Source organism: Heliangelus exortis, chromosome 2 (genome assembly GCF_036169615.1).
Source record: "Heliangelus exortis chromosome 2, bHelExo1.hap1, whole genome shotgun sequence".
Classification (NCBI taxonomy): domain Eukaryota; kingdom Metazoa; phylum Chordata; class Aves; order Apodiformes; family Trochilidae; genus Heliangelus; species Heliangelus exortis.
This window is the reverse complement of record NC_092423.1, coordinates 102,375,795-102,395,813: the sequence shown is the minus strand read 5'-3', so window position 1 is coordinate 102,395,813 and position 20,019 is coordinate 102,375,795. Positions and strand designations below refer to the sequence as shown.

The 20,019-nt window shown below is 38.1% G+C and overlaps 1 protein-coding gene across 1 annotated transcript; it reads right to left on the bottom strand.

The window, feature by feature from the left end:
- Positions 1–2,399: 2,399 nt before the first annotated feature.
- Positions 2,400–20,017, bottom strand: METTL4 (methyltransferase 4, N6-adenosine). The gene is made up of 9 exons (XM_071737249.1): positions 19,886–20,017; positions 18,743–19,254; positions 17,943–18,005; positions 16,222–16,588; positions 13,956–14,025; positions 11,953–12,127; positions 11,640–11,746; positions 11,022–11,110; positions 2,400–4,386 (listed from the first exon to the last, which is right to left on the bottom strand). Exons 2-9 carry the CDS (start codon positions 19,172–19,174, stop codon positions 4,241–4,243), a joined length of 1,449 nt encoding a protein of 482 aa, XP_071593350.1. The 5' UTR covers positions 19,175–19,254; positions 19,886–20,017; the 3' UTR covers positions 2,400–4,240.
- Positions 20,018–20,019: the final 2 nt, after the last annotated feature.

Here is a 20,019-nt window from a genome sequence, read left to right as displayed (position 1 = left end):
TTAGCAGTACTGTTTAATATCTTCATCCTCATAGACAGTGGGATGGAGTGCACCCTCAGTAAGTTTTCAGATGGTATCAAGCTGACTGGTTCAGCTGGCATGCCTGAGGGACAGGATGCCATTCAGAGGGACCTGGACAAAGTCAAGAACTGGGCCTATGTGAACCTAATGAGGTTCCCCAAGTGCAAGATCCTACACCTGAGTTAAGGCAATCTTTGGTATCAATATATGCTGGGGGATAAAGAGATTGAGAGACTTGGGGGTACCGGTGGATGAAAAGCCACCAATGCATTCTTGGTGGCTGGGTTGCAGCCTGGGTTGCACCAAATGAAGCATGGCTAGCAGGTCACGAGAGGTGATTCTGCCCTTCTGCTCTGGTGAGACCTCACCTGAAGTACTACGTCCAGCTCTGGAATCCTCATCACAAGAAAGACACGGATCTATCAGGGAGGGTCCAGAGAAGCTCCACGGAACTGGAGTGCTAATTGGACTAGATGACCTTCAAAGGTCATCCAACTCAAATTATCCTATGAAAATACCTGCCAACTGGGACTTTTTCAGCAACTTTAACAAATCTCATTCCTTGGATGTTCCCTATCCATCTTATATTCCCTTACTGTTACGCCCAACCCAAAATACTCATTAGTTAAGTCTTAAATGGTGTGTTGAGGCTCATGAACACAATTCTCAAGGCACAGTAACATTTTTCTTTTGTAATCTTACAGTTATTTATGTAGTTTGGAAATTATTTTCAAAGTCATCTCTTTACTGCTGCTGACACATACCTGAGCTAAATCCTACAAAGAGGTAAGAGCTGCCTACTTACTTCACTATTTTAGTAATGTTTAATTTTGCAGAAGAAACTTTCTTGTTTCCACAGGAGTTCAGGTCTAGCAATCACCGTTCCAAAAACATATCTTACTGATATCATTCTTTTTACTTCATAGAAGTTTAAAAATACACGTAAAGGTCATATGCTAATTTGGCATTTCAAAATCATACTCAAACCTGAAGCTTCATAAAAGTAAGTTTGATTATGACACTTGATGTACTCTACATATAGGAGCAGCTTGAAATTACTTCTGGCTCAATAAAACGAGGGGTTTTTGCAATAAGACATAATTTTAAAAGGTTTCAAGTAGTGAACATCTAGCCAAAGGATATTTTTTTAATCATTGTGCTCCTAACATAACAGCAGATGTACCAAATAAAGTACTTTCTGAAAACTCTTGACCTGTTCCAGTTCTCAATTCACCAAACTGCCACAAAAAAAAATTTATAATTGAAAAGTATTTCTCTTTTGTCAATCTCATTGGTAAAATACACCCTTCACCTGTTTTTCCTTGGAATGTGTGAATTTTAACAGACAAAAAAAAAAAACCAAAAACACAGAAAAACTCTTTAGAAATGTGGGAGAAAGACCTATCGTTTCTTAGAAACACTGAAATGTGCACAGTACTTATGGTGTTACTTATCATATTCACCTCAACATCTCATTATTATCCTGTAATATTCCATCCTTATCTTCTCCCCTGTTCTTTCATTTCTTATCAAGATTGTAAACTCTTCAGAGCAGGCTTTTTTTTTTTTTTATACAAGGCTTGACATAACAGAGGGCATCTTTCTACCAGAAAAGTAATGTAGATGAAAGTGGATCTTAAATTGTTCTTTTGTATTAGCTGGCTTCACTCATCACCAATTTTGCATAAGATTCAGATTCTACCTCAGAGGAATCATCTCAATGACACTGATAAATCTGATGGCTGTTTGGGCATAGCTGGGATTTTAGAAAGCCAGAAAAATATGAGATCATTTAAATTACAAATTAAGCAAAACAAGCCAATTTTATGGGGGTTTTTTTACAACGTAATGTAAATTTTATGCTTAAAAGACAATTCTGAAACCGTCAACGGCTAATACAACCATGAGATTTCTGAGTTAGCAACAAACGGAGATTCACTGAACCTCCTCCTGAGAAAACCCAGTAGTTTCAGGTTGGCTGCAGGGACAGAACTTGTTTCACATTCACAAGGTCTTTTTCTTCATAGCCAGAGCACTGGAAAAGTAGCAGAGCAAACAGCTGTCCAAAGCACAATTATGAAAGTATTTGTGACAGGATCAGGTATTATTTAGACTCCAATTTTCAGCTTTTAATTCCCAGCCCAAGAAGCTTCCAGCCTGCCTGCACATACCCTCCACATACAAACCATACTCTGGAGGCTGGATTCCCAGCTGCTGGGCTCAGCTGCTCAGCTTCTGAGCAAGAAGAGATAGAAGACTGGGACTTGCAAAGGAACTCCACAAGACAAACTAAACAGTACATCAATTCTTAACAGCTTGAGGAAGGTTATGCCCTTAGGAGGGTTCTGGTTGCTTAGCTCAAAGGAGGAGAAAGCTGGTTTCCTGATCTCTAAGACTGTTAATTTCTTTCCTTTATTTGCAATGAAAATATAATCTAGAGTCATTCACAGCAGTGGATGTGGAATAGACAACACCATTCCTTGTGCTGCTTTACAGAGTAAAAAGGGAAAACAAGATGTGTACAGTACATACAATTTATCCCATACTTGAGTGTCAAGCATTCACATTTAGAACTGGATGAAACCATCTTGGGATGGGAAGTCTGCCCGGGAACTCAGAAGCTCCAGTAGAGAATATCTTGCAAAACAGAAAACAAATAAAGAACCTTCTTATCCCTTCCAGTTGTAGGTAAGGTTGCTTACAAACCGACAGCTTGAATGTAGGCTAAATAAAATCATTCAGTAAGAACTGTTTTGTCTGGTAATGACCTTCACTGTTACACAGGAATTGTGTGGCCTTCAGCACCAGGGAAGCGACTGTTCCGCTGTACTCAGTGCGGCTCAGGCTGCACCTCCAACACTGTGATCACTTTCATCACCCTCACTACAAGAAGAACAGGACCAGAGAAGAACAATGAAGCTGGTGAAGGGTCCAGAGCACAAGGTTTATGAGGAGCAGCTCAGAGAACTGGAGTTGTTTAGTCTGAAGAAGAGGAGGCTCGGAGGATACCTTATCACTCTACAGCTAACTGGAAGGAGGTTGTAGTGAGGTAGGTGTTTGCCTCTTAAGTAAATAACGATGGGAATGGAGGAAAGGGCCTGAAGTTACACCAGTGTAAGTTCAGATTAGATATAAGGAAGAATTTCTTGACTGGAAGAGTGATCAGGCATTGGAGAAGGCTGCCCAGGGAAGACGTAGAGTCACATCCCTGAAGGTATTAAAAAAATCTGTAGACATGGCGTTTCAGGACATGGTTTAGTGGGCATGGTTGTGTTGGTTTGACATGGATGATCTTAGAGGTCTTTTCCAACCTTAATGAGTCTATAATTATTAACTTATTTTGAGTAGGTGTGTAACTGTTAGTACGGAAAAGAAAAACCATTTTCATTGTTTTGGGAGCTAGGTGAAAAATACAACTCGCTGGCATGGCTTTTTAAAGTTCCAAGAACATAATGAAAGAGAATTTTTAAAATGCTTATAAGTCTGTTAAAATTTCAGTTAAATCTAACAGCCTTATATGCAGAATTTGTAAGATGTTGATCCCAATCATTTACAATGAATTAAATTGCTAATAACATACACAAAGGGATAAAATTTTTTTAAAGTGTAATTTTACATAGAAAGTAGTCAATCAGCAATTCATTTGCCAATTAACACAAGCACTGTTATTTTCTGAGGTAGACAGTCATGAGGCAGATACGAATGAGTAGAAGGATACATTGCCTTTGTAATTATTTTAGTTCAAAATCCATTGTTTCACAAAAAGCAATCTTCTTCACAGAAACATGTAATTCAAATGGTTTAGTTCCATTGCCACTGTTTAAAAATAATACATCAACATTCCATAAAGATAACACATTACAGTATTATGTAATAATTGTTATCACTGTAGCAGTTATGATGCCTAGTGTTGATAGCTGCAGTGAGAATACTTTAAAACATCTTTGTTTTCTTGAGGCTTGAAAAAAACAGGGATGGACTTACACTCTGACATCAGTATTTAAATATCTCAAGGTCATCAAAATAAAGGCTCAGACTGTACAAATTGGAGATACCATTAAACAGATATCCTCTCCCTCGCCTAGACTTTTAACAGCAGTGCAATTGTGTTTCTTTCTTTTACCTTCTGAGAAACCATCAGTAATAATGGCAAGTTTAATGGCAGTTTCCACCCTGCTGGAAAGGGGTGGAATTTCAGAATTAAGATACAGAAGCCAGCTCAATTTCCATTCTTCAGAAGAGTGAAATAATCAATGTGTTGAAACTTCAAAACCTCATTTCCCCAGCTGGTCCAGCCAGGCTGTAGGTTGCGAGCGAACAACTCCAAGCATTCCACATCTGGCTGGATAAACTCTGCCAGAACCGCTGTGCAAGAGAAAAAAAAACAAAAAAAACCAGCAGATTACAACAGTGACAAAGGTACAAAGCATAACAGTAAACAAGTAAAATCTCCTCTGTGCTGCTCACGGGTGAAAAAAATGGAAGTTTCATTAAAAAAGAGACAGCAAATTAATTTCAGAGGTTTCATCAAACAGCTGGACTATTTATAGTGAGAAAGTCATTTTAAGTAAGTGCCCTTGAGATTCTGAACAATACTGCCAAGGCCTTCAATAGCCTTGATTTATCGGTTTTCATTTAGAGAAAGGGAATGAGGATTTATTTCAGCATCTACATAGACGAGTTCTGAATTTTTCACTAATATCAACCAAACACCTCCTAAAGAACCACTTAGCTCCTTTAACACAGGAGCAATATTTCTCAAAATAAATAAATAAAAACGTTTACTTAATTAGGATCACACCCTTTTCCTCCACATCATAAAGTCGGTAAGAGGGTTTTTTTTTATGACAACTGTTAAAATAAGAAACACCAGTGAAATAAGCAAAGCACTGAATGGGCTATAAAACACAGGGACTTATTTTTTTCCTTCAATACCAGTTTGGCAACTTAAGAAATATTTATGTAACTGAGTCCTTTCATCCAGTAAAATAAATCTCAGATTTCTTCTACAGTTGAGCATTTTTGCTGCTTAAATCCAAATACATAGATGCCTGTCATTAATATCACTTGTGTCACTGATTATGACTGGTATTCCTGAAGTGACAGAAAGATCTTGCATTTCGCCTGAAAATTAAAATTGCCAACAGCTTATCATTAAACATGTTACTTGTCAAAGAGAGCCATTTAGTTTGTGGCTGGGTCAAACAAAGTCTAAATGAGGTTTCATGGAAAAGCTACAAAGATAGTACATATAAAAATATGCATGAGAAAAGCAAAGCTTTAAGGATACCCAACTTCAAAAAGGGGGCAGAAAGACTGAAAAACAGATCTGCACTAAATGTGTTAAATTTTTTTTTTTGTTACTGAGAACAAAAGAAGTTTAGCTATGAAACCACTTTTTTTTCCAAAGGATATCTTGGTCATTTTTTATCAGATCTCCCAGCGTTTTCTGAATTTCTGTAGCTTAAAAATACAGCTTAAAAATACAACTTTATGTAGTTTGACTCAGTCTCTTCAGATACGATAACTGCAGGAAGTAAAAATGCGATCTGTATACATCACAGTACGACAGGGAATGGTTTGGGGGTTTTTTGGAGCATTCCAAGTTCTGCCTTTTTGCATCAAGTCTGCCAGTAGCAGACTCCCTGCATGAGATCCCAGCTGATCTTGTCACGGATTGGTGCTGCTGTAGAAAGAGGAGCATCCACTTCACTTTATAGTGTGTATTAACCAACCCCTACATGATCACTTCTTCCAAAGCTCCAATCCATTCAAAACTCTTTTGTGAACATTTTGTAATAGGTGTTTCCAGACTTCCTTCCACTGGAATGGTATATACAAATATTTTCCTTCACCTAATCTTTCACAAATGTCAAACGAACATCTCAGATGGGTTATCATCAGGCCAGTTTTTAATCTAAAAAAATAACTGCTACCAGCAGAAATTTTTTTCCAAAAAACTGCTTCTTTCAGAGGCAAACTGAAATATTTACATAAATCTAACATTTGCAGAGAAGAGTCTGGGAGGTTTAGAGAAAAATGTACATTCTAATAGAAACCTTGCTGCACTGAACATTGTTGTTTGGTGTCATGGGAGTTCACCTCATGAGATACCACAGATGAGAAGCTGCTTTTCTACTATTTTGAAAACCCATCATATTAAGAAAAAAGTGGTAAAACTTACTGTTCTTTTTCAATGCTCTAGTTAGTTAAAAGATTTCTTGCACACTATTTGCTGTAAACATGATCAGAAGGGTAGAATACTCCTATGAGGACAGGCTGAGGATTTGGGGTTGTTCAACCTGAAAAAGGTTGAGATCCTTCAATAGGTCTTTCAATACTTGACGGGGGGCCCTTAAAGATGGGGACAAACCTTTTAGCAGGGTCTATAGCAACAAGACAAGGGGTAATGGTTTTAAACTGAAAGAGTGTGGATTTAGACTAGATATAGGAAGAAATTTTTTACAATGAGGGTGGAACAGGAACACTGGAACAGGCTGCCAGGAGAGGTGGTAGAAGACACATCCCTGGAAATATTCAGACAGGTTGGATGGAGCAATCTAATCTAGTTGGAGATGGTAAGGGGGCTGGACTAGATGACTTTGTATAGGTCCTTCCAACCCAAACCATGCTATGACTCTGTGATTTTAAGATGTCTTCCAAAAATCTATTATCTTAATCACCTAAGACACCATGTTGCAGGAGGTTGCACTTTTTCTACATAAGAGTTAGGAGAGACCATGGAAACCACAGCTCTAAAGCACTGAATAAGCTCTCCGTAAGCAGATCTTGATGTATATGTGCTCTTTTTTACCCTAAGGGATGTCAGATCATGCAGAGAGCTTCCTGCAGAGTCAGACTTTGTTCCCCCTTCCATATAAAACCAAAACAGAACAATGTTATGCTTTGTATAGGCTTCTAAGTAGAGGAAACAATTATTTAGCTTACAAAATTTAATTAAGAGCACATTATTAATGTTGACATTTGTTCTTTAAATGCATAGATTAAAAATATCATCACAAAATTGAGCAATCAAAAGCAGTTTTACTGAGCACCAAAAACTTCCATGTCTAAGAAAACATATTTTAAGAGCACACTTAGGAGTTTCAACCAACTTCAAAGACTGGTTCACCAGAAAGCAAAAAAGAGGAAGCCAAAAGCTGGGACAGCTCAGCAGAAGCAGGAAACTTGTGACAATCTTCTATCAGTTTGGTTATAGAGTTTAAAAGGAAGTCCCAGGAAAATACCCCACACACACACATCTCCTTCTGCCAGAGTGTCTTTTTAAAATTCATGTTGTTCTTAAAAACTAATTCAAGATCACATTGTAGCATGATTTTTCATTGCTACTTGTAGGTATTTACATAATCAGATCAGGCTGTAACTTCCACTGCAATGGAAATTACCATATCAAGAGGGCAATAATGCAGCTGTATTTTGTTGGCATAAAATCTCATTACGTTAGTTTCCTTAAAGCAGGAAAATTCAGTGTTCAAGTTATAAAACATAGATTCTTTTTTAAGTTTTTATATCACCAGAAGGCTACCTTAACACACATGGATCTGACAGCCCTTAAGCAAACTCTGCATATTTCTCCCCTGAAAACAGATTAGAGGATGTACATAAGTAGATGTGTTTAAATAACAAATTTTTCTATCATTGGAATAGATTAAAAAACAAACAAACAAACAAAACCACAAAAAAAAAACCCCACAATTACTTATATCTGCTTACAGATACTATTGACAAGAAACACCTTAAACAGATGATAAACAGATTGCTCTTTATCACTTGCAGGTGTCATAAACCCTATGACAGCAACTCAATTACTCACACATCTATTGCCCTAGGACACACAAAGCTACCACAAAGCCAGCTGGAAGATTAACACTGGTCTTCAAGAAAACACACTTCCTTCTGAAGCATGATCTAGCAATCACGAAGGATACCTGCCATACCTGCCTACTCTTAATCCCAAGTATGTATTGAAGATGCTAAAAAAATGTTTAAATGAGCAAAAGGAGGAGTAATTTTTTAAATAAGAAAGTTCCCCCTTATCTTCTGAGCTTCCATTACCTAAATATCAAATTCTGCACAGAAAATTGGATACATCAAGTGGAAAAAATTTGTGAGCCATGCAAAGCACAAAGCACATGACTGAACTCATATCATAGTAACCCTTTAAAAGGGTTTGAAATGTAGAGGTAACTGTTGCTCAGTTTGTCTAATCCCTCAACAAAGTAGGAGAAAAATATGTAAAACTCAGCACATCTTTGCATCTTTTCTGAACATTACACCTATCAATTAGTCTAACAGTAAGGGCTCAAAAGGTGCATAAGAAACAAAAGGCATTTACTTCCTTTTTACTTCCGTGAACACTTTCATAACGTGGTCTAACAAGCCAGGGTTGTTACAGAAGAGGGGTGCTCCCAAGATCTCCCATTGCATTCTTTTGCTGGAGATATGCAAAGCAGCTAGAACATAGCCAAGAATTAATTCCAATGTTTTTAGGCATAGTCCTATATGACATTATTATTTTCTATCAAGAAACATATATACTTAAAAACTGGAGGAGAAATGGCTATAACAAGAATAACCTAAGGAAGAGGAAAAGGAAAAATGGTGTTTCAGGTCCTACATTACTTCATATCCTCTGTGTAACAGGATACCTGAGTTGAATTAGGAAGAAAACCTGGTATTATTTGAATCAAAACCAGGAGAAATAATATTTCATTGTAATGCATTTGCATAAAGAAGCTTAAGTACATTTACAATGACATATTAAAGCTCTAAGCATTCAACACAGCACATGCATTACCAAAAACCCCTACAGTCACAATTTCATGGTTAAATGAACTGTAGGAACCCAAACATCTCTTTTTGATGGCTGAGTTTAATTTACATCTGTCTCTTCCCCCAGAGAGATGAACTGTTATAATCAGTCATTAAGTGGTTACATACATATCAACATACAGCCCTTATAATAGGAACAGGAAATCAAGTGCCAGACAGCATCAGTAAATACTAATATTTTTGGCTTTGTTACTACTTAAACAAAGCATAAAGGATGTGTGTGAGTCATCAAGTGTCCTTCTCCCCCACTGCCAAATCTCTGCTTCTGTTCAAACTTCTGAACCACTCTAGGATGTAGCTCAGCTGCTCTCTACTGGCTACTTGAGAATATTGCCCGACCATGAAAGAGAAACACTTTTGCAACACTGAAATCAAAGCAACATCAATTAGCTGTTGTCTTAATATCTTCCTTTTCATTCTACAACCATGTTCTGAATGGAGCTTCCAAAACTGTAGGAAAGAAGTGGATTTTTATAAAGTCCTCGTAAATCACTGACATTACTAAACAGTAAATCTGTTTTTTAAATAAAAGCATAAATACTGCACAATGGTGTTAAATTCCAGCATTCAGGTAAAGACTCAAGAAATACATACATTAGCAGCAAGGACAATTTATTTCAAAACCCATTCCCCAATATGCTTTCTAGATTCTGCCCCACAGAAAAGTATTTCTGAGGAACATTCTGGTACTGGAGTTCTCTATAATACATACAAAATGCTGTTTTTCACCCTTGGATACCTCACAAGTTTCCTGTTTGTGTCCGAGTGTGCTGCTAAGTATTGGTTTTCTGATGAGGCCCTAAGTGACTGCCTCACAAATCACTACCCTACCATTCATTAGCTTAAATCAACACACACACTTCCTGTTGTAGCCCTAATTCTCAAAGATGTGGCTTCAGAGCTGCAAAAAGAACCTCCTAGAATTGCCTTTTCATTATTATTTTTAGCTAACCAAAGTATGTGCATTTTACTAGTTTTTTAATAGGTGTACATGTATACACATATATGTATGTTAATTTAATAAATACAAGCCCAACAAAAAATGTTAGAGCTTCCCTGAACATATAACAACTGTCCAGATCAGCTTCCTAATTGAAACTGTTCTGTTCCTTGGGAACAGAAAAAGGAAAACATGTCAGTGTAGCAAACTCAGATGCCTCTCCCCTCCTTCTACCTCCTATTCCTTCCTTCTACCTGTGTTTTCTGATGTCATTACACAGCACCTCATGCACCTGGAATAATTTGCAGATTTGCCTCTATTCCTTCCTTCTACCTGTGTTTTCTGATGTCATTACACAGCACCTCATGTACCTGGAATAATTTGCAGATTCATAATGAGTTTTTCCTTTGGGGGAGGATGAAACCATTTTGTGAGAGGGATTAAATTAAATGTTTCTTACCATAGCACTGTAAGGCTCTCAGGTGCTATAATGAAAAAAGTAGGACAACTTCCTATTGATAAAATTAGTCAAAGTAAGAATGCTACAAAACAATGTGCAGAAGGTAACATCATACACAAGTCTTTAAATCTTTTGGATTAAACCCTGAAAAGTTTAATTCATACCCATGCTAACTGGTTGCTGAAGTTACTTCATCAGTTTCTGCAAGTTAAATACAGCTCCTCCAGCCAGGCACACCTTATTTGTTGTATATTGTTAACAGTTTTTAAATTCAGGCTTTTTGATTTAAAGGCACAACTGTACTGCAGATCTATAAGCAACTCATGCAGAAATAAAAACGTTTATTTCAGGATGACATAAGACAGAGTTATTAACTTAGTTCTACTTGGTTATTAACTAAGTAGAAAATATCCTAATCTATATAGCCACGAAATTCCTCCACCCAAAAGGCACTTTTAGTTTATTCGGCCTAAGTTTACAGATGCATACAGTTTCTGTAAACTGTTCCTGCAGCATTACACAAATTTTTTAAAGTTCAACATTTTCTTACATTTTTTTCCTCCACCTTCATTTTTAGAGACCAAGACTTAGGTTTCTGATAACATTTTTAGAAATGTTGAGGAACCACAAATCCTGTTCAGCAAAACTGCTTGCCATATAGGAAATAAAGGGATTTCATACATAAGGATATCCATTTCAGACATCCAAGTCCAATGCCCTTGACATTTGACACCAACAAAAACATACCAGTAAGAGGAGGTTTATGTGAATGCAGACTGCAGGGTATGCTGACAATTAACTTATGGTCTGGAACTGGAAGTACATCTTCAGATTTCCTGTTGTGTAAATCAGAACAAGAAAAGAAGTGTGAGAATGAATACCACCAAGTGTGATGCTGCAGCTCTCACTGAAGCATCACTTCAGATGGAGGACAGTTTATGAAATCACTGAGGCTTTAGTCAAAAGGGGGTTAACAATAGCCATACAAAGCCATAGGGACCAAATAACACAGTCCTCTGTGTTGCCATATAGAGAAGAATACCAGCATCCCCAAACTGGTGTCAGCCTGTGCTAAGGACTCATGGTCTAAAAGAACCTGTCAGCAAAGAAAGCCCTGTCCATGAGGCTTTTATCTTTAACCAATTTCCCAACACAGACAGGTGCACAGAACAAAAGTTTCCACCATTTAATCTCAAGCCCTCCCCCATTCCAAACCTAATAAGGCTCTTTTTAGGTCCAAAATAAGACAAAACGACATCAAGAGAAGATTTGGGGACATTATAAGGAGCTAATTAATAAATTATATATAAAAAGGGAATCCTAATGGTTTCAAATAAGACATCTACCATAAATACTCTGGAATACCTTATGGCTTCCTTTATGTCTCCTTGAACTCTCCCCAGTACAAGAACTTCGTAGGGCTTTTTGTGTAAAGAATCCAGAGGCAATACATATTCTCCAGCTTTAGTAATCTGACATAAAGGAGTTAAAAACTGGGTATAAAAATCTTCCTCTCTGTATTTTTTGAGACATTTTCTATGACAAAGAGCAAAATGCTGACGATACTGTACCTTTCAAATACCAAAGCACATGGTAATAAACAGACAAATAATATAAAGCATCACAGCACAAGCCCCCTCAGTCTCCAAGAAAGCAACAAAACAAACTGAGAACTTACTTTTACCCAGTGCCACTCGGCAAGTGGTTTCACAGACCAATGAGGATAGAGTTCATCCTTAACAAAACGTAAGTGCTTCTGTCTATTTGTCACCCATGTGACTACAAGACAATTTGGAGCAGCTAATGCTGGTAAAGGAATCTGCTTGATTTGCCATGAGGACAGGTAGCTGTATCTATATGGCAGTACAGTGAGAAAGCAAGTTAACACATACCAAATACAAAAATTGAAAAGCAACAGGAATGGATAAAGAAATTTCACAGACAAGATGTTTCAAGAATTCTCTCTTGAAAACACAACTCGTAAAAAATGGTTCAAGGCTGACACCCAGTGGCCATATCTGGCGGATTCTGATCTAAAATCATCAGCATGGGTATTCAAAATTTTACTGAAGCAGAATATTTAACTTCATATTTCTACTATTCCACGAAATAAAGTATGATCCCGAAGAATTTTGAAAGCCCACATTTAATTAAAGAACTATAATATATAACTCAATACTCTCATCTTTATGCTGGAACAAAACTATTTAGTGAAAAGTAGCTCTTTAGTCAATGTAACATTATTCACTTTTCATAATAAGCAATCTCTCTTCTGTCTGAAAATGAGAAGTGAGTCATATCCAAGTGCAAGGAAAAGGCTAATTGAAGTTAAAAGGTCATAAAAGAGCAATCACTTCTCCAATTATTTGCAGAAGTTATTCTTTTTTAAATTATCACTCACGGTAAAAGCTGATGTCATTCAGAACAGTTCAGTGCTAACTGTATGCTACATGGATGAATACCCACTGTGCTTGCCAGATTCTGTCCTGTTCTGCCATTTTTCTCATGATGCTGTCCTGCACTATTAGCAAGTTGCAATTCATGGAACCTACACGTTGCAGCATCAAAAAACACTGGCATGCTGCCTACTGGAACTGACAGCTGCCATCTGGGCACTGGGATGCCTGTACAATGAGACAGTGAGAAAAAGGTAACAAGGATAAAATCCTAAATACCTCACACTGCCCAGAGAAAACAAAATTTGCAACCCAGACATGAAATACTTAGCCAGGATTGGCCATCAACAATATAACCATCAGCAGTGAATGCTCTTACATTTTTGCCTTTATTTTCTAAGGAAGAGAGGGTCTTGCTGGCTAATTCATGCTTGCAAATAACTGCAGATTTCCTTTCAGTAACTTACATAGATAAGAAATACACTCAGATGAGTTTAACTCTGGGTTTCTAGAAGTTTCTGTAGGGCTTTCAAAGTAAAAACCTAATGGGCCCCTGCATCTTCAAATTATGTCTTCATAACAAGCTTCAGTGTTAGCCTAGAAAGTTTTAAGGCTGTATTTTGTATTCTGTTTGCCCTTCTTTCACACGGATACCATTCTATGGTAATCAAGAAAGTTCCACGTCCATAAGCCTGATGTTACTCAGTGGAGAGGAAAGTCCATAAAATGTTAAGTTCATGACTTTATAAACTACAGCACTCAGAAATTTCCTATTGCACATGAGGTATTAAAGGCTGCATTAACACATTCTCTCTTCTACCCATCAGACTTAAGCTCAAGCTACAGCTCAAATTAAAAACAAAAATAAAACAAAATAAAGAAAAAAAGAAAAATCTAACACTTCTAAATTGGACCTCAGTCCTGGAAATACTTACCTAGTTTTATGCCCACTAAAGTAACCCTCTTAATTTCAAATTAATATCTGCATGATCTGGGTCTTACAAAACTCCAAGCTTTCCTTTTAAGTCTCAAGGTCTAACATTCAGCAGTTAGGTAACTCGAGATCAACTCCTGCAAATATTTTGCACACAAAATATCCAAGCCATTTCAGTGAAATCCCCAAGACGTGCCACAGATAAGAAGTAGGCATGCACTAAAATGTCTGCTAGTTTAAGCTGAAGTTTCACAGATACATTGGTCTTGGATTACACTTGAATATTAAAATGTTCATTACCTTTTGTAAGTTAAAATGAGTTTGATTTTACAATCTTACAATAAGATTTACCTGTTACTCCTTTTAACAGACTTATTCTCCCATGGAGGATCAATCACAATTACATCATATTTTTTCTTGTCTGGGAAGTGAAAATACAGGGAAAAAAGTACCAGTAAAGTGTTTTAAAATATTTGTTTTAAAATATATCTACTAGTTGAAACTGGTAAAAGTTTAGCTACCTACATATAGACAACAGCTGAAGAGCCAACTGCACAGCAAACCTCCAACTTTCTTATGTTCTTTCCGAATAAAAAGTTAAAAGGCTTCTTCTAGCATGTTTGTTTTAATCCAGATACACTTAAAAAATTTTTAGCCTGTTTTACCTAAAGAAAGGACATTTATGTGTGTGACATATCTGTGTCAGATCCCTGTGTCAGATCAAGAAATTCTGAACATCTTGGGGACTTTCAGGCAAAAAAATTACAGCAGAGTGAAGGTCTCAAAGATGAAAATTTCTCCAAGCTTCATAACAGAAGCTCTGTAGTAAGGCACCCAGCTGAATGAAAGTCTGCAGTCCTGAATGCAAGATTCCTGTCCTGTCCTGTCTGATCTTTCAGCAGGACAACTGGGACATGGAGAGAACCAAACCAGCCCTGGAAAACTGTGCTTTGCACTGCTGGAGGTGAAAAAGAGAAAAAGTGTGTGAAATGGAAACTAATGGACTGGTGGAAGTGAACTAAAAGAGTTTTTCCTGGGAGAAGCTGGGTGAACTGCAGCTGGAGGATTAGAAGATACAGGACACATTCATGAAGAAAAAGGACTCTCCAATTTTATACACAGAATGTATTCATTCCTTCATTGAGTCTGATGTTAATTATTTAAATAGCTAATGAGGATAACATATTAATATTTTATGTCCATTAAATGTGCTTTCTACATCTCATTCCTTTCTTAACATTGGAGGTGTTACCCTGACAGTGGGCTGACCAGCAAGAAATACTCTTTTGGCAGGTGAAAGGGCAGAAGAAAAACAATAATTAAAATAGACACTAGATTTCCCAAAAAGAAAAAAATAAATGTCAGATCATGATATTTCATTCATATTCACTGTTGGTTACCTAAAAAGCATTCTCCCAAATTTCTTGGACTGCTCTCTGACCTTCAGGAGAATCGAAATTTGGTATATGCACAGTTGTGCTTCAGAAAATTGTGAACTTCCTCTTTCATAAGGTAGAGAGAAGCTAACTGGCTGAAATTATCAATATTTGGATAAGAAGATTCCACCTACTACATGTTGTCTTAATTAAAAAAAAAACTTCAAACCACAGTGATTATCTAAGTTATATATTAGAAAGGAGAAAACATGTAACTGACAAATCTAAGAGTACCAATTAGAGTAAAACAGTAATTATGTTCACAGGTAACATGTTTCCTGTAAGACTGATGAAGCTTAGCTGCTGATAATAGATAATACTAATAATTAATAATAATAATAAATATGATTATGATGACAGTCAAATTGAAAATTAAGAAAGCTTTAAGTCTTTGCTGTAATTCATGATTCCATTAAAGCTTAAAGCTTTCTGCATGGCCCATTAGGGCTGGGGATACTGACTTTTTTGATTTACTTTTAAAGGAACTCCTGATTCTAGTACCCCACCACTTCCCTGTCACTGAGCCAATACTCTCAGCTGTGACATGGAGGAGCTGAGAAGTCAACTCACATTTTCTACTTATGGTGTTGTGTTCACCTAGAGACAGGTGCAGCAGCTTCTTGGGGAGAAATGGGTTGGTTTCAGAATCAGATTATGTCTATCTAAACAGAGACTGCTGCTGGCCAGGATGAACCTGTAAGGGAACCCTTGCTTTAAAGTGCATAATCTAATCCTTCTCCAATGGTCTAGTCTAGCTAAAAACTGAAAAAGCAGGAACAGATGCATGGATTTACTTGTGTTAAAGCCATATCCTGTGGAACACAGACCCAGCAACATAGCCAGTCCCAATTCAATGCATTTACATGACTCCTGTACTAACAGTGGCTCAGAACACACTCACAAATTCCAGTACTTTGGACTTCATGTAAAATGCTGTGGCTGAGATTTTCAAAGATTCTCCTGGAGACAGATTGTCCCACCAAGACAAGAGCTCCTAAACACTCAAAATTCCTTTGAAAACCCTCACCTATCTGCACAGTTACCAATATCAACTTCAAAGCTTGCAGCAGCATTTCCTATCAGCGTGATGCTGCGTATCTGTTCGCTGAGCCCTTAGTCATCTTGACAAGAACTGCCCTTCTCAGGCAGGAGAGAGGTGGTAAATTCCAAAAGATACTTACAGTTCAGCAGGGGCTGTAAACGTGAAATATCAGATAAAAGGAAACTGCTTCTTGGTGGCACCAAGTACTTCTGCCCCATTAACACAACTATTTTTGCACAGTTTGAGCTGTTTTCCGTAACACAGGAAAGCAGATCCTGCTCTGGAACAGAGGTCTCATCACCCAGCACAGACACAGCTTGATGGTCGCTCTCATTCACAGCTGGAAACTGTTTTGCCATTTCACATAATTCAGCCAACCCACAGCCAACGTGTCCAGGAACCACACTCTTCCTGCAACTGAGTTCTGCAGGAATGGGGTGAAGAAAACCACTTTTGAGTCCTTCTTGGACTAAATGCAAAGTGCCTTCCCAAATGAGCTTCCTGACCTGTATGGTCATAAAGGAACAGAGAAAAAAGAAACCATCTTTCAGATATCTGCTTGATCAGGAAATGAGACAGAAATCAAAACAGTTACATCTGCAGAGTGGAAAAAGGATCTTTGCCAAACACCAAGATCTTTTTGTTGTTTTTTTGGTACAGAGGCAATAATTAGAAGCCTGAAGAGAGAGACAGACTACTGAATAGAACATTTCACAATAGATTAATAGAGACAGAATACTATTGTCCCAAACAAATATAAATTTCAAAGCCATCATTTGAAGCGTAAGTTCAAATTCTAACCTAATTTCAAATGATTGTGCCCATAAGCATATTTTTAATTGGTCTTAAAAGAAAAATGACAATATTTTTCCCATTTTAACTCACTCTGAAAAAAAATAGTCTGTGCATTTTAAAAGTAATGTGGAAGTACAGTAAATCAAATTAAATTAGAATTTGCTTTTGCAACTTTTCTAAGAGATACACCTCTCAAATAATCTGAAAGCAAGTCCAGAAAGACATTTGGATCTACATAAACTCTCATTCACTTCAGCACCCTCCCTTTGCAAAATGTAGAGAGCTAGTTTATTCCCAAATCATTGAGACTTTACTAGTTTGAATTATCAATGAGGCATTTTTGTTCACTTAGCATAGAAACGTTGCCAGTTAGAGTGGCTTTATCAAAGGTTTCAGATACTTATTACAGCTTCTAAAGCTCCTGATTATAGAAAACTCAACTTTATTTAAGCCTAGAGGTTTTCATACTTTTCATGCTTGATGTTGAACTACAAAATTTCCCTCCTTTAGGACAATTCTGCACATGCATAGCTTATTGTCAATAACAACAGGACCACCCACTCTGTATCCTAGAAAGCTGTACATGTTTACAACAAAATTGTCACCATGTAAAAGAAAAAAAAATAGTAATTTAAGCGTAGTACAAGGGGAACAGAATCAAACAAAATGCCAAATAAAACTACCGCTTTTGACAAAGAAAAGAAAGAACTGTAGATTCTAGATCAGATTCACATAAGTATTTAGGAAAGCAGCTAAGAATACATCAAACATTATCCACAGCTTACATTCCTAGAATTTACTAACACACTTCAGTTTAATTCAGTTGTAAGTTACACATTAGATCACTGACATGACCATAAATAGAAACTTGAATTATAATTCATTTATGATGCTTTAATGTGACAATGTAAAATCTTAGAACATATAAGGACTGGAGAGATGACATTCCCACTACTGGAACAAGCTACAAGAACAGAACTTGCCTGCAGCCACGTCTTGTGCTCCATACACTGTCCAAATTCAGCTATCATGTTCTTGCAAAATACACTTTTTGTTCAAACTTACCTTTGAATGGTATTCTAAAGCATCCAGTTCACCCTGGTTGAATACGTATTTCCTTTTACGTTTCTGCAGAATGAGCAAACAGTGAAAAACAGAAATCATATTACTCCAAGAGGAAAAACAAAAAACTAAACTGAATTACACAATAACTCTTCTAAAAGCATCTCTTTCTTTTTCTAATACAAGGATGAATCCAAAAAGCAAAAATATTAGCTCAATATTAGGCTGCTGCAGGCATTCTCAAGGTGCACAGGCTTAAAGGTGTGTTATGCTACTCAGTGCATGGATCTGAAGGTACCTGGCACATGCCACAGTTCATGTTCATGCCTCCCTAGAGCCCATACTAGAGAGTATTTGTTCAGCTCCCAAGTGCAGTTTACCAATAGCAGGGAAAAAATAGCTGGGTCTTCATTATTGCATTCATTGGTTTAGACCTGTAATTTTTATTTTTTTTTAATCCATAAGGAACAAGTGACTAAGCTACATAATGCAAATAAATTAATACCATCCTTTTCTCCTTGTTAATCTGCACAGTCTTGACAGCTACTGAAGTTACAGCTCAAGTACCTTACCACAAATGTTAGAAGACTTTGTGAGCAACCCATTGCTTTTGAGTCACACAATCTGTGTTACTGACATAAGGGACACAAGCATATCCTGATGAGTGCTTACATTTACTGTGGATCTTTAAATCTACTGTGGAAAAGTTTCTGCTTTACTACACAGTCTCAGGAAACTGAAATGTTAGTGACATACTATTTACCCAGAGCTTATCATCATTTACTGTATCACAGAGTACATACCTTCCTAGTACTGGCAACTGAATCTCCAGCACCACTCTTCATTCCTTCTTGGTGTTCCTCTGTGTTGCTTTTGGCCTTTACTTCCATGCAGCTCACCTCAGAGTATCTCTGCCACAGCTGCTGTTCAGGATCTGCAGCTATATGGGGCTTAGAAATGTCGAAGAACTCCTCCCGAAACACATATCTCTTTTTTTCTCTTTTACCTTCTGTTTCTATCACATCTTCACAACCCAGAGCAGCACCATCACTCGATGAGGAGGAGGAGGCAGCAAAGCTAGAAGCATCACGACAGTCTCCAGTAAAAGCAACAGAAGTGCTGAGAGTGACAGCACAGGGGTGTGCAGAGGAGTCACAGACCTCATAGCCACACTGGTTGATGAAAGAGAGATGATCCACAAGCCACCCGGCTGCCAGCCGATGGACCACAGACATCACAGCTCCCTTTCTCAGGAGCAGAAAACTCCCTGAAACCGCAGCCAGGAATCATGTGCATTTCCGGGACCAAACTCCTCCTGTAGGAATTTTTTTGAAGAGTTCACTTTTCAGGATTGTCACTCTTTAGCAAATTAGCCCCTGCCTCCTGCCAGGCATTCCCATGCTCACACAGGGCGCGCCTTGTAGAAACTTCTGCTTTCTTCCGTCTTTCCTACGATGACTCCTGTTCCACCACTATTTCACTTTTTAAATAGTAAGCAAGTTTTTTGAAAAAATTTTACACTGTAAAAATTTTAGTTACTTTACACAGTAGATATTTACCCTTAAAAATTTTTCCCAACAAGTTAGAACACAGCGTTATGGCACAGCAACTGTGCAAACCAAGACTCTTAGATGACAGAACTCGGGAGCCGTGAGACCGGGGCAGCCGCGGCACCACCGTAGGAGCTGCCAGGCTCCGGGACCCCTACCCGCAGGCACACCCGGACCGGGAGCTCAGGTTTTTCCCTCAGAACCCCCATCCCCCGCCGCGTCTCATCGCCGCACAACGAGAACAACCGGAGGGCGTAGCGCTACTGAAGCCCGTGCGCGGGGCTGGGCACAGCAGGGAGAGACAGAACGGACGCTCCCTTCCGCCAGTGCCTCTCCTTAAGGGCGGAGAAAACCCCGCGGGGCGCGGCGGGGCGCGGTACCGACTCACACGCTTACCACCCCTACTCCGCCGCTCCCGACGAGCGCCGCCATCTTGTTGTACGGACGCGACCTTTCCGCCTAAGAACTTCCGGGGTAATCGAGCGCTCAGTGGCTGAGCGTCCCGATCGGGGGAAGTGACGACACCCGAC

What these genes read in the sequence shown, in the direction of transcription:
- METTL4 (XM_071737249.1), bottom strand. Translation starts at nt 19,174, where the DNA reads ATGTCTGTGGTCCATCGGCTGGCAGCCGGGTGGCTTGTGGATCATCTC. An exon ending in TCTGTTAAAAGGAGTAACAG is followed by an intron (nt 12,128 to 13,955) that starts GTAAATCTTATT and finishes ACTGCCATATAG; the next exon opens with ATACAGCTACCTGTCCTCAT. An exon ending in ACATAAACCTCCTCTTACTG is followed by an intron (nt 4,387 to 11,021) that starts GTATGTTTTTGT and finishes TCTCTTGCACAG; the next exon opens with CGGTTCTGGCAGAGTTTATC.